The sequence below is a fragment of the Symphalangus syndactylus genome, chromosome 7 (genome assembly GCF_028878055.3).
Source record: "Symphalangus syndactylus isolate Jambi chromosome 7, NHGRI_mSymSyn1-v2.1_pri, whole genome shotgun sequence".
NCBI lineage: Eukaryota > Metazoa > Chordata > Mammalia > Primates > Hylobatidae > Symphalangus > Symphalangus syndactylus.
The window spans coordinates 96,355,614-96,369,487 of record NC_072429.2 but is presented as its reverse complement, the minus strand read 5'-3'; the positions used below and the strand labels follow the sequence as shown (position 1 = coordinate 96,369,487).

Genomic DNA, 13,874 nt, shown 5'->3' with positions numbered 1-13,874 from the left:
AGCTATCAATGACTTATTCTAAAAGGAAAAACCAGTCTTTGCCTTTAACCAGATTAAATAAGTAGCTCTCTAAGTTAATTATTCCCTTCTCTCTCTGCACATCATATACTCCTATATATGTTCCTGTAAATCTACTTATAGTCAGGTTTCATTTACAATGGCTTAAAATGACAAAGGTTAGGCTTTATTTCCAAATGGTTAACAAGTTGTCCCAACAATGCTTAAATGAAAAGTCCAATCATTTCCCACTAATACCTAATGCTACTCTTATCAAACACTCAATTCTTTCTTTATTTTTCCCCAAGATGGAGTCTTGCTCTGTCGCCCAGGCTGGAGTGCAGTGGCATGATCTCGGCTACCTGGAACCTCCACCTCCCGGGTTCAAGTGATTCTCCTGCTTCAGCCTCCCAAGTAGCTGGGATTACAGGCATGCGCCACCACACCCGGCTCATTTTTGTATTCTTAGTAGAAACAGGGGTTTCACAATGTTGGCCAGGTTGGTCTCGAACTCTTGACCTTGTGATCTGCCTGACTCAGCCTCCCAAAGTGCTGGGATTATAGGTGTGAGCCACCACGCCCAGCAATGCTCAACAATTCTCTTTTTTTTTTTTTTTGAGATGGAGTCTCACTCTGTCACCCAGGCTGGAGTGCAGTGGCACGATCTCGGCTCACTGCAACCTCCGCCTCCCGCGTTCGAGCAATTCTCCTGCCTCAGCCTCCCAAGTAGCTGGGATTACAGGTGCGCACCACCACACCCAGCTAATTTTTGTATTTTTAGTAGAAACAAGGTTTCACCACGTTGGTCAGGCTGGTCTCGAACTCCTGACCTCTTGATCCACCTGCCTCAGTCTCCCAAAGTGTTGGGATTACAGGCGTGAGCCACCGTGCCTGGACTTACTCAATTCTTTTATATGCACTTCAGTCTGTTTCTGGAATTTCTATTCTATTCCACTGATCTATTCCTGGGACAGTGCTATACATAACTCTGCAACACATTTTTGTATCTAGAAGGACAAATTTGTTTGCATTACTCTTATTTAGTAATCCTATTTACTTTCTGCTAGTCTTATTTTTCCAGGTGAACTCTATTACTGTTTTTGTTTAACAGGGAGGTATAATACATTCTTATGAAAGTTTTAAAACCTAGGTTTTGGAAGAATATATAACAATCTGGGAAAATGCTCACAGAAAAAAAAATCATAGACAAAATTGTCTACACAGTATGATCTCAAATTTATATGAGGAAGAGATAGAAGAAAATAAAACATTATATATATATATAATATATATATATATATTTTCTTAGTTTAAGAGACAGGGTCTTATTCTGTCACCCAGGCTGGAGCGTACTGGTATAATCATAGTTCACTTCAGCCTTAACCTCCTGGGGCTCAAGTGATCCTCCTGCCTCAGCCTCCTGAGCAGCTGGGACCACAGCCATGTGCCACCATGCTTGGCTAATTTTTAAATTTTTTTTGTAGAGAAGGGGAGTCACTATATTGCCCAGGTTGGAATAATAAATATATTTTAGTAGTGAAATTACATCTATCCAATCCTTATTAAGCACTTACTATGTGCTAGAACTTGAGCTAGGTAGGTACTAGAGATACAAAAATAAGTAAAATAGAATCCCTCTGCATGTGCAGCTTGTAGTCTGTCTATTCAGGGGTGAAGATAGGTAAGCTTAACAAACTATTAAATACAGAGTGATAGATTCTGCCATGGGGGCTGTGGAAACAGAGAAGAGCTAAGCTAGTGGAGGACAGGGAGAGACAACATAAGAATTTATAGTCTAGTGGAGGAAAAACATGGAAAAGGTGATTACAAGTGTGAAATGTGTTACAAAAAGGAAGTTCCTTCCTGTATTTCTAAATTTACCACCATGAGCAAGTATCTGGAGTCAGTATTACATAGTAGCACAGAGGCGAAGAGCATGGGTCTTCACGTCAAACAAATGTACATTTGAATATTGTTCTACCACTTAATAACAAGATGATTTTGGTCAAGTTTCTTAATGGGCTCTATTGTCAACTTTATAGGATTGCTGAGAGGATTATATGAGATACATGTAAAGCAATTCATGGCAATGCAGTAAGTACTCAATAAATGGTAGCTACTGTTTTTATTATCACTGATGATGTTAAAACCAGTTTCTAATCTATAAGGCATGTATAGTTAAAATTTTATTTCTCACAATTCTGATGAACCTCTCAGTAAGATATACTTCATATGTAAGATATACTTCGATTCAATCTAGTAGATGTCTGGAACCAACTACTCATCTTATACCAAGCATTCATTAATAGTACTTTTAGGAGGGTCACATACCAAGCTATCATTGGCTTTGCTTATATCTCACAGGTAAGAAACCCAGATTTTGAAAATTGCTGTCCATAAGCCATGTCTCTAAGACTTCTTGCCAGAAAAGAAACTACTAAGCAGAAAAAACTTTAGGCAATTGAGTATACCAACATGTCACCCATTTTCTTAACACATGTGGTGGGAGGTGGAGGTGAAAAATAAAAATGGAGTAAAATGATTAGTAAAAGTATTTTTTATGACAGGGTCTCGCTCTATTGCCCAGGCTGGAGTGCAGTGGTAAGATCATGGCACACTGTAGCCTAGACTTCTCAGGCTCAAGTGATCCTCCACTTCAGACTCCTGAGTAGCTGGGACTACAGGAATGCGAACCACTCCCAGCTAATTTTTTTTGTAGAGATGGGGTCTTACTATGCTGCCTAGGCTGGTCTTGAACGCGTGGGCTCAAGAAATCCTTGCACCTTGGCTTCCCAAAGTGCTGGGATTACAAGTGTGAGCCACGGCACTGGCCTGGGTAACTAATTCTTAAGATTCATAGGCCTAATGTGCCAAAAAACTTCTTAGACATAGTTCCCTTAAAAATGATTCACAGTATAGTTTGCTCCAATTATAATTTCTCATCGCTAAAGTTTTCCATTAGTCTGCCAATGTCTTTTCAAAGAGCCATACTGGTTTTCTTTTCAAAAGGGTAAGGAATTTGTCTCTTCATTTAATTTGCTTATGGAATAACATTTTAGGTTTAAGTATCTCTTCGCTGGTCTTTATTTGGTTGTCAGCTGTTTCTTGTCAGAACTTAATTCAATGTAAACTTTAATAACTTTTTAATAAAAGAAAACAATTATGTTAGAAAGACATTCTCCAGTGTTAACAACATTGGGTTAGTTAACCACATTGGGTAGACTAATTTTGCCACTAGAAGGATACCAACAGCAGCACTTATTGGATATTTACTATATGTGAGGCAGTGTTCTAAGTGCTTTATATGTATTAACTCATTTAATCTTCTCAGCCATACTGTTGGGGAGGAATTACCATTTTTACAGAGAAGGAAATTGAGGCATAGAATAATCATGTAACCTGCATAAGGGCAAAGGCAGGGAAGTTAAGATTGAAACCCAGGTAGTCTGTCCTGAAAGCTCATGCTCTCAACCATTCCATTATGTAGAAGCGAATTCATTCACTCCTGTGTGCCAAGAAAAAGTTCTATTCAACATCTGACTTTTTACATGGGTTACAATAATGCTGTTCCTTTATGGTCAAGATAGTAATAGATTAATGTATGTCTTCAAACTGGAGGGCCAATATATTAATTATATCATACTGTAAACATAAATCTAATGTAATATACTTTGTGGATTTGTAATCTAAAATACTAAATCATTCATTTTAGAAATTCAGAAGTAATAATTAAATTCACTCAGCACCAAAAATAGAGCTGCATTAAAGATGGTGACACAGAAAATAAAGTTTACAGAGAAAATGTTAAAGAGAAACTCTGGACTTAAAGAGACTGCCAATACAGCATAACAAACTTGAGGAAGATGGTGTTTCTGATACATATTACTTTGATGAAGTATAGAATCCTGTGGATACATGTTTTAAAAATCTTTTATTTTAGCAGCCAATCATGTTTTTCATATTCAGAGCATCTTAATATGGATAAAATAAAAAGTGTATCTATTCTGTCCAAGCAGGAAAGCCTGGAGACCTGTCTACTCAACTTTCCTCTGCCTCAACCCACAGCAGCCCAAGATACCTTACTGCTATTTTCTTATACTCACTCCTATCATTGTTATAATCACTCCTCAATTCTATTCTGCATACAGCTGGTAATTCTTCCTAAAGCACAAATATACTGTTTATTTTTTTCCCCAAAAATAGTGCTTTCACATCCTTGTAAAACCTTGGATTTAAATACTTCATACACAGTCAGCCCTGCGTATCCATGGGTTTTCCACTTGTGGGTTCAAAAATATTCAGGAAAAAAAAAAATGAATGAACTGTGTCTATACTGAATCTATGTATACACTTTTTTCTTGTCATTATTCCCTAAACAATACAGTGTAACAACTATTTACACTGTATTAGTTACTACAAGTAATCAAGAGATAATTTAAACTATATGGGAACATATATGTAGGTTATATGCAAATACTATGCTATTTTATCACAGGAGACTTCAGTACCTGGGGATTTTGGTACCTGAGGGGGGTCCTGGAATCAACCCCCCCATGGATACTGAGAGACGACTGTAATTTACAGAGCTTTCATGTTCACCCATTACCTCATTAAAGCCTCACAACAACCTACGAAGATAGATATGACACGTTATTTGCTCGATTTTACAGCTCCCAGACAAGTGACAAAGCCCAAATCATATGAGGTACTACATTTTAGAGTCAGGACTAAAACTCATATCTACTGTGTAAGCTAGTACTGAAAACCCCCAGCTCCCTAACCTTTAGCCAGCAATTCAAGGCATGCATTTCACAATATGGTCCTCCCTGATCTTTCTCTCCTCATCTCCCTTGATCTGTAAGAACTGTGCTTTAACCACTGTGTCACCAGCTTACCTTGATGATTACTATCATCACCAAGGCTGTACCAGATAGTGGTTAGGAGCATCAGCTCTGGAGCCAGACTAGCAAGGTATGAATACCACCCTCCTCCATTTAACTAACTGTGTGGCCTGGGGAAAGCTAGATAACTTTCCCTTGTCACAGCTTTTTCATCTGGAAAGCGTGGAAACAAGTAAAACCTACCACATAGAAATGTTTCAAGCATTAAATGAGATAATAAAATCCAAAAGACTAAAACCAGTGCCTGGCACATAGTCCAGTGTTTTTATTGTCATTATTATTACTACTGAACACCTATGTATAAAGGCTTGCACTAGGTCCTGAGTGTATAAAAGAGTGCTAGTCCCCATTTTCAGAGAGTTCTTAACTCTACTTGGAGAAGCAAAACATATGCTTAAAAATGGTGGAAAACCCCACAGGGAACATATAAGTGCTAACAGTAGAAAACAGTAAATAGTAAAAAAGGATGTGAAATAAAAATTCAAAGAAAGTACATTTTGAGATTTAGGTTTGTGAGGAAAAAACCTCATAATTTTTTTTTTTTAAATGAAGAGGGCATGAGCTTTCTGAACATACAAACCATATTCTTCCTTTCTAAAATGAGTCTTCCTTTAACTAAACTTCTATTGGCAACTGGGTTAAGAAAGTAGTTTTCTACCAGCACAAAAATGTGTGTATACTTCACGAATACAAAGCCATTTCTGTATATTTAATTCAGTCTATTATACTACCTAGGAGGAGAAACAGACATTCATTTAAAACAAAAAATTTAAAAAGTAGAAATACTACAGAGCAACTAGAAGAAAACTTTATGTTTAAATATTGCCTCAACTATGACAATTCAGTTTTAATTCTACAGGTATTCAATAATCAGGTTTCAAGTAGTACATTTGGTATTAAATTATATTCTTATGACCTTTAAAGGTGAGAAATTAGAATTAAAATTAAAACATAAAGCATGAAATCAGGGTGCTAGAAAGAAAACTCTGAAAAAAATAACTGATAATTTTTAAAAGGACATACTTAACCCAGACCATTCATCATCGATATAGGGTTGATTACGGCTAACATCCCACTGATAATCAGAAGTGGTAGACTGAGAAACTGGCTCAGCAGTAGACCCTTAAATGAAAAACGAATGCAATAAAATTAAAAATGGAATTTCCTAATGATGTTTCATAACAATAGTTCTATACTTTGACACGGAGACTTTATTTTTTAAAATTTCTCCTAAAAGGAAAAATTCAGACATTAGGAAAAGAGTTAAGTTAAAAGGAAAAGTAGAGTTGAGGGTAATTTTAGATTAACTATGATAATCACTTGATCTAATCCAATGATCAGAAATTTCTATTTTCCCTAGCACCAATCCATTAGATTTTGTGTTTTGTATTATACGCCAACTGGTAAGTTACCTATAAATTTCTTTTTTTTTTTTTTTTGAGACAGGATCTCACTCTGCCACCCAGGCTGAAGTGCAGTGGCATGATCGTGGCTCACTGCAGCCTCAACCTCGCAGGCTCAAGAGATCCTCCTACCTCAGCTGGAACCACAGGCTTGTACCACCATGCTGGGTTTTTTTTCTTTTTTCTTTTTTTGAGACAGAGTCTCGCTTTGTTGCCCAGGCTGGAGTGTAGTGGCACAGTCTCGGCTCACTGCAATTTCTGCCTCCTCGGCTCAAGCAATTCACCTACCTCAGCCTCCCAAGTAGCTGGGACTACAGGCACACATTACCATACCCAGCTAATTTTTGTATTTTTTGTAGAGATGGGGTTTTACACCATGTTGCCCAGGCTGGTCTTGAACTCCTGGGCTTAAGTGATCCTCCTGCCTCAGCCTCCCAATGTGCTGGGATTACAGGCATAAGCCACCATGCCTGGTCTCCTGGCTTATTTTTTAAAACTTTTTCGTAGAGATAGGGTCTCCCTGTGTTGCCCAGGCTGGTCCTGAACTCCTGGTCTACAGGGATCCTCCTCCACCTCCCAAAGTGCTGGGATTACAGGCATAAACCACTGTGCCCTGCCTACAAATTTCAAGAAGTCAAAAAAAGTTGTTTTTTCCTTCTTCTTAATGGAAAATAAAATGTAATAGAAATCTCTGCCATTGATCATTTTAGTCCTGGATGTTTCAGGGCTATGTATCCTCAGAACCTTGAAAAAGGGAACTAGAAAATGTCTGAGTTAGCTAGAATCTTTTGGCTAAGAAACATTAGAGAAATAGGTGGTTATCTAGAGAGGTGAGGCAGAGAGAAGCCAAAGAGACAAGAAGAATTGCAGGAGGTCTAGAGACTAAGTTCAAGTGCATTTAAAGAAAACAAAATATTATCTCTTAAGTTTCATCTGTTTTTGTTTTTTTTCAGGTGAGGGGAGTAGGTTGGGTGAGAGTGGGATCACACAGTCTTTTAGGAACCTGATGAAAGCTGTGGTAGTCTACTATCCAGAGCTTAACACACAATTCTGCATATAGTTTTCGGGGCATATGAGTTCACTGATGCCAGGTCAAACCCCTTGCTTTATAGATATAAATTCATTTTAGGATGTAAATGTAAAGCAGTGGTTCTCCAGCAGGCATGCGCACACACACATACACTCCTTCTGAACTGGAATTTACATGTGTACTGGAGTCCTTAACACACACACACACACACACACACACACACACACACACACACCCCTTCTGAATTGGAATTTACATGTGTACTGGAGTCCTTAGATGACTCTGATATGTATTTTGGATTCAGAGCCACTGTATAAAGAAATGGTTAGGACGAAAAGATACTTGGTTAGTATAAAAGTGTTACGTACAATCACGTCCTCCCACATGAGTCCTTACTACTAATTTATAAATTTCTTCTTGGTTACAGATGATCTTACCAGCAGCATTCCACTAATATATTATCTGCCTGATATATACTCTCTCTATATATATGTTTAATATGTATATTTTAATGTAAACTTTAACAGAGTAACCCTATAAAATTCACATGTATTAATATATCAGCTGCTTAGAAGCACTACTGTAACACTGGTACTATTCCTTTAGCAGCCCAAACGGCTTTCTCTGCATATATGAAGGGTGTTGTACAGAGTCACCAAATGAGGAAGCAATAAACTTGTACCTCTGGAAATGAAATGTAGTCTATGAGACCAGAGTTTGGCAAACTATGACCCACAGACCAAATCCAACCATCCGGTTTTTATATGGCCCATGAGCCAAGAATAGTTCTTACATTTTTAAATGGTTAAAAAAAAAATCAGGCCAGGTGCGGTGGCTCACGCCTGTAATCCCAGCACTTTGGGAGGCCAAGGCAGGTGGATCACGAGGTCAAGAGATGCAGACCATCCTGGCTAACAGAGTAAAACCCTGTCTCTACTAAAAATACAAAAAATTAGCCAGATGTGGTGGCATGTGCCTGTAGTACCAGATACATGGGAGGCTGAGGCAGGAGAATTGTTTGAACCAGGGAGGCGGAGGTTGCAGTGAGCCGAGATTGCGCCACTGCACTCCAGCCTGGCAACAAAGCGAGACTCTGTCTCAAAAAAAAAAAAAATCGAAATAATAATATTTTGGAACCAGAAAGTCATTTGCTTACTGTCTCAGGTTGCTTTCCTGTTACAACGGCAGGGTTGAATAACTGCAACAGAGGCTGCATGGCCCACAATGCCTAAAATGTTTACTATCTGTCCCTTTACACAAAAAGTTTGCTGACCCCCTTTCTAGGTTAGTGATTCCAGACACTGTGGAACTACAAAATTAGTAAACTGGGTCCATGAATTCCAGTGTGAACCAAGCACTGCAACACTGCAAACTAAACAATGTCTCCGATAATATATATACATATATACATATACATATATACATATACATATATATATACACATATATATACATATATATACACATATATACATATATACATATACATATATATACATATATACATATACATATATACATATACATATATACATATAAATACATATACATATATACACACATATACATATATATATATATATATATATTTTTTTTTTTGAGACAGAGTCTCACTCTGTCACCCAGTCTGGAGTGCAGTGGAGCAATCACGACTCATTGCTCATTGTAGCTTCAACCTCCTGGACTAATGCGATCCTCCCACCACAGCCTCCTGAGTAGCTGGGACCACAGGCAAACACCACCATGCCTGGCTAATTTTTTTTAACTTTATGTAGTGATGTAGTTGCCCAGGCTGGTCTTGAACTCCTAGGCTCAAGTGATCTTCCCACCTCAGCCTCGCTATGTGCTGGGATTAGAGATGTGAGCCACCACACCTGGCCTCCCATATTTATGTAATATTTGTTAAATACATATAGCTTCCATATGATTAATAAAACATATATCCATTTAAGTAATGCAGAATTAACAGTAGTTTATTAGTAATCACGTATTTTATAAATCAACAGATACTTATAGTTATTATATGGGAATCCATAACCTGAAAGGGTTAGTTTTAAACTCATGATGAGTAACGGTGAACAGAAGTAAAATGTCAAATTGTAACTAAAAGTATGTTAGGACTACATTAGCAACAGAAGAATATGAACCTGAATGGAAGGCCTTGCATGTGTATTTGTCTGTGTGCCAATACACTGTCAGTGATCTCAAGCTACAGAATCCTTACTACCCTAGAGAGGGGAATAAAGCCATTTGCACATAAGAATTTAGGTCTTCTCTTCCTGTTGTAAAGGCCTCTGCCACTTTATAATACCTGCTATTTATGTTGATAGCAGTACTTGATGTTGATTAGTTCTTCAAATAACAAGCACTAAAATTAAACAAATGTTTTTGTTAGCTGAACAAAAGACTGTTTTTCACATACCAGAAACAGCAGAGTTAAGTGTGAGAGATGCAAAAGAAGCAGAATTCTGTTCAGAGGTATTCATTCCCCTATCCACACTAGACCAAGCAGCTGTTAAAATAAAAAACATCACTTGGAACCTTCAATTTGCAATCAGACTTGAAAGATATGTAAAGATTTAAAACTATGAGACTATTTAAAGATAACCTTAGAAATGAGAACCACTTAATATAGCAATAGCTACTATTTACTGAATATTTATTATGTAGCTGGGCCCCTTACACCAACCACTTCTAATCCTTACAGCAACTTTGCTAGGCAGTTTTGGAGCAATTAAGCGACTCGCTGATAGCTAGAAAATAGCTGAGCCACGAATGCAACTTAAGTCAATTCCCAAAGCCTATGCTCTTTTCCACTATACCAAGCTGCATTATTATTTATCATAATTAAGCAACTACTTTGGGATAGCACTGAACTTGGTACTTGACTTTCATTACAACAAATCCTCACAATTACATAAGTATGAGGTTCATACAGGTTAAATAACTAGCCTGAACGTCCATAAAAGCTATCATGTAGAAGAATAGAGATTCATAACCTAATAGATCTGTGTGAACCAGTCCCTGTTCACTCCTCTATACCATGCTACTTTCTCAATATTTTTAAGACATTTCTTATTTTAAAGAATGTAAACCAGGCTGGGTGCGGTGGCTCAAGCCTGTAATCCCAGCACTTTGGGAGGCCGAGGCGGGCGGATCACGAGGTCAGGAGATCAAGACCATCCTGGCTAACATGGTGAAACCCCGTCTCTACTAAAAAAATACAAAAAAATTTGCCAGGCGTGGTGGCAGGCACCTGTAGTCCCAGCTACTCGGGAGGCTGAGGCAGGAGAATGGCGTGAACCCGAAAGGCGGAGCTTGCAGTGAGCCAAGATCACGCCACTGCACTACAGCCTGGGCAACAGAGCAAGACTCCGTCTCAAAAAAAAAAAAAAAAAAGGAACGTAAACCTCCATGAGACGAGTCACATCTGTCTCTTTTCAGTGACCCATTACAAATCTAATTTAATATAGTTCCCTTTCATTTTCAATAAAGGTCCTAGTCTATCTAGCTAGGAATTCTAATTTGCTGTTTAATATTATCTGTAACAACATTAAGCAAATACCATCTAATTTATGTCCTAATTATGAAATGCTATATAGCTTTTACAAGTAAATTGTAGGCTGGGTGGAGTGGCTCATGCCTCTAATCCCAGCATTTTGGGGGGCCAAGGCAGGCCGATTATGAGGTCAGGAGTTCAAGACCAGCCTGGCCAACATGGTGAGACCCTATCTCTACTAAAAATACAAAAATTAGCTGAGCTGGGCATGGTGACACATGCCTGTAATCCCAGCTACTCGAGAGGCTGAGGCAGGAGAATTGCTTGAACTGGGACCCAGGAGGTGGAGGTTGCAGTGAGCCAAGATCGTGCCACTGCACTCCAGCCTGGGTGACAGAGCAAGCCTCCATCTTAAAGAAAAAAATAAATAAATAAAAGAAGCAGCAAATTGCAAATTGTAAATATCCCAAAAGGTCACACAATTCCTAACATTACTCCATAAAATTCAACCATTTCTTTTACCAAATATGAAAGGATGCTTCATAGCACAGAAATTAATGCTTTCTTCTCTGCTGAAAATGAGAGTGGGAATTTAGGGAAGGTCTTTTTTTTTTCTTTTTGAGAGGGAGTCTCACTCTGTTGCCCAGGCTGGAGTGCAGTGGCTCGACCTTGGCTCACTGCAATCTCCGCCTCCCAGGTTTAAGCAATTGTCCCATCTCAGCCTCCCGAGTAGCTGGGATTACAGGCACGTGCCACCGTGCCCAGAGATTTTTTTGTATTTTAGTACAGACAAGGTTTCACTATGTTGCCCAGGCTGGTCTTGGAACTCCTGGGCTCAAGCGATCTGCCCGCCTCAGCCCTGCAAAGTGCCAGGATTATAGACATGAGCCACCACACCCAGGCAAGGGAATGTCTCTTTCAAACAAGTTTTGATACTTCTACACAATTTTTCAATATAATGGCAAGGAAGGGAGAGCAAGCTTAAGAACAATATAATTAAATGATCTAGTGTTTGATTTTTGAGGGTGTTAGCTTTAAAACAGAAGGGCCAGTGTTGGTGGCTCACACCTGTAATCCCAGCAGTTTGGGAGGCCAAGGCAGGTGGATCACCTGAGACTGGGAGTTCGAGACCAGCCTGACCAACATGGAGAAACCCCATCTCTACTAAAAATACAAAATTAGCCAGGCATGGTGGTGCATGCCTGTAATACCAGCTACTCAGGAGGCTGAGGCAGGAGAATTGCTTAAACCTGGGAGGCAGAGGTTGTGGTGAGCCGAGATCGCGCCACTGCACTCCAGCCTAGGCAACAAGAGCAACAAGAGCAAAACTCCGTCTCAAAAAAAAAAAAAGTTCCAGAAAAAGCCTAACAACAAAGGAAGAAATATTTTTCTACTTACATACTAAAACTAAAAAGTTTCTAGTGTCTATTGCTCCCTCAAATTAGAACAGATAAATAAAAATATCTGCAATAAGCACAAGAGACAAAATCATATGTTTAATGCACAAGAAAGTATAACTAGATTTAAAAAATAAAACAGTAGGCAGACGTGGTGGCCCACATCTGTAATCCCAGCACTGTGAGAAGCCGAGGCAGGTGGATCACTTGAGCCAAGAGTTTGAGACCAGCCAGGGCAACATGGCGAAACTGTGTCTCTACAAAAAATACCAAAATTAGCCAGGTGTGGTGGCACATGCCTGTGGTCCCAGCTACTAAGGAGGCTAAGGCAGGAAGATCTTTTGAGCCCTGGAAGTCGAGGCTGCAGTGAGCAATGATCACACCACTGCACTCCAGCCTGGACAACAGAGTGTGACCCTGTCTCAAAAAATTAAAAACAAAACAAAACAAAAAAACACGAAGAGCTCATTAGACAAATGGGAAAATAACAAAAACAGACAATTCATAAAAGAAATAGAAATGACCAACAAAGGGCCGGGCATGGTGGCTCATGTCTGTCATCCCAGCACTTCGGGAGGCCAAGATAGATGGATCATGAGGTCAGGAGTTTGAGACCAGCCTGGCCAACATGGCCTGTCTCTACTAAAAGTACAAAAATTAGCCAGTTGTGGTGACAGGACCCTGTAATCCCAGCTACTCAGGAGGCTGAGGCAGGAGAATCACTTGAATCTGAGAGGTGGAGGCTGCAGTGTGCTGAGATTGTGCTGCACTCCAGCCTGGGCGACAGAGCGAGACTCCGTCTCAAACAAACAAACAAGCAAACAAAAAAAGAAATGACCAAGAAAGTTGTGGAAAACTTTTCAATCTCATTAGTGATTCCAAAAAGTTAACCAAAATAATTTATGTATTTTTTGCTTATCGAATTAGAAAAGGCGAAAAATAAAAAATCCCCAACCTTGGTAAGCATATGATAAATGGGCACTTACACTGATACTTTGAGTATAAATTAGAACAACTCTCTTAGAAAATACTTAGGCACTATGTACTAGAGCATTATAAACATTCATATTCCCTTTAATCCAGTATCGCTCACAAGACTCTGTCCTTAAGAAATAACCGCAAAACATGGCCAGGTGTGGTGGCTCACACCTGTAATCCCAGCACTTTGGGAGGGTGGAGCAGGAAGAACCACTTGAGGTCAAGAGTTCTAAACCAGTGTGGCCAACATGGTGAAACCCCATCTCTACTAAAAAAATACAAAAATTAGCCAAGTGTGGTGGTGTGTGCCTGTAATCCCAACTACTTGGGTGGCTGAGGCACGGGAAATGCTTGAACCCAGGAGGCAGAGGTTGTAGTGAGCTGAAATCATGCCACTGCACTCCAGCCTGGGTAACAGAGCAAGACTCCATCTTAAAAACCACAACAAAAAAATCCCAAACAAATATATTCTGTGAAACATTATCTACAACAGTTAAAAAAAGGAAAATTGGCTGGACGCGGTGGCTCACGTCTGTAATCCTAACATTTTAGGAAGCCGAGGTGGGCGGATCACTTGAGGTCAGGAGTTTGAAACCAGCCTGGCCAACATGGTGAAACCCATCTCTACTAAAAATACAAAAGAAAAATTAGCGGGTGTGGTGGCATATG

At 39.2% G+C, this 13,874-nt stretch overlaps 1 protein-coding gene across 8 annotated transcripts in view; it reads right to left on the bottom strand.

Annotated features, from left to right (window-relative positions):
- Positions 1-13,874, bottom strand: part of MTDH (metadherin) — an 85,128-nt gene that overhangs the window by 22,505 nt on the left and 48,749 nt on the right. For 3 of the 8 annotated variants that reach the window (XM_055286843.2, XM_055286847.2, XM_055286844.2), the window contains one exon: positions 5,922-6,020. The exons of 3 other annotated variants lie outside the window; for them this stretch is intronic. In XM_055286843.2, coding sequence (XP_055142818.1) covers positions 5,922-6,020 — 99 coding nt within the window. Of the gene's footprint in view, positions 1-5,921; positions 6,021-9,753; positions 9,844-13,874 lie in introns of all 8 variants that reach the window. 2 more of the 8 variants (XM_055286842.2, XM_063642886.1) reach the window with 1 other exon arrangement.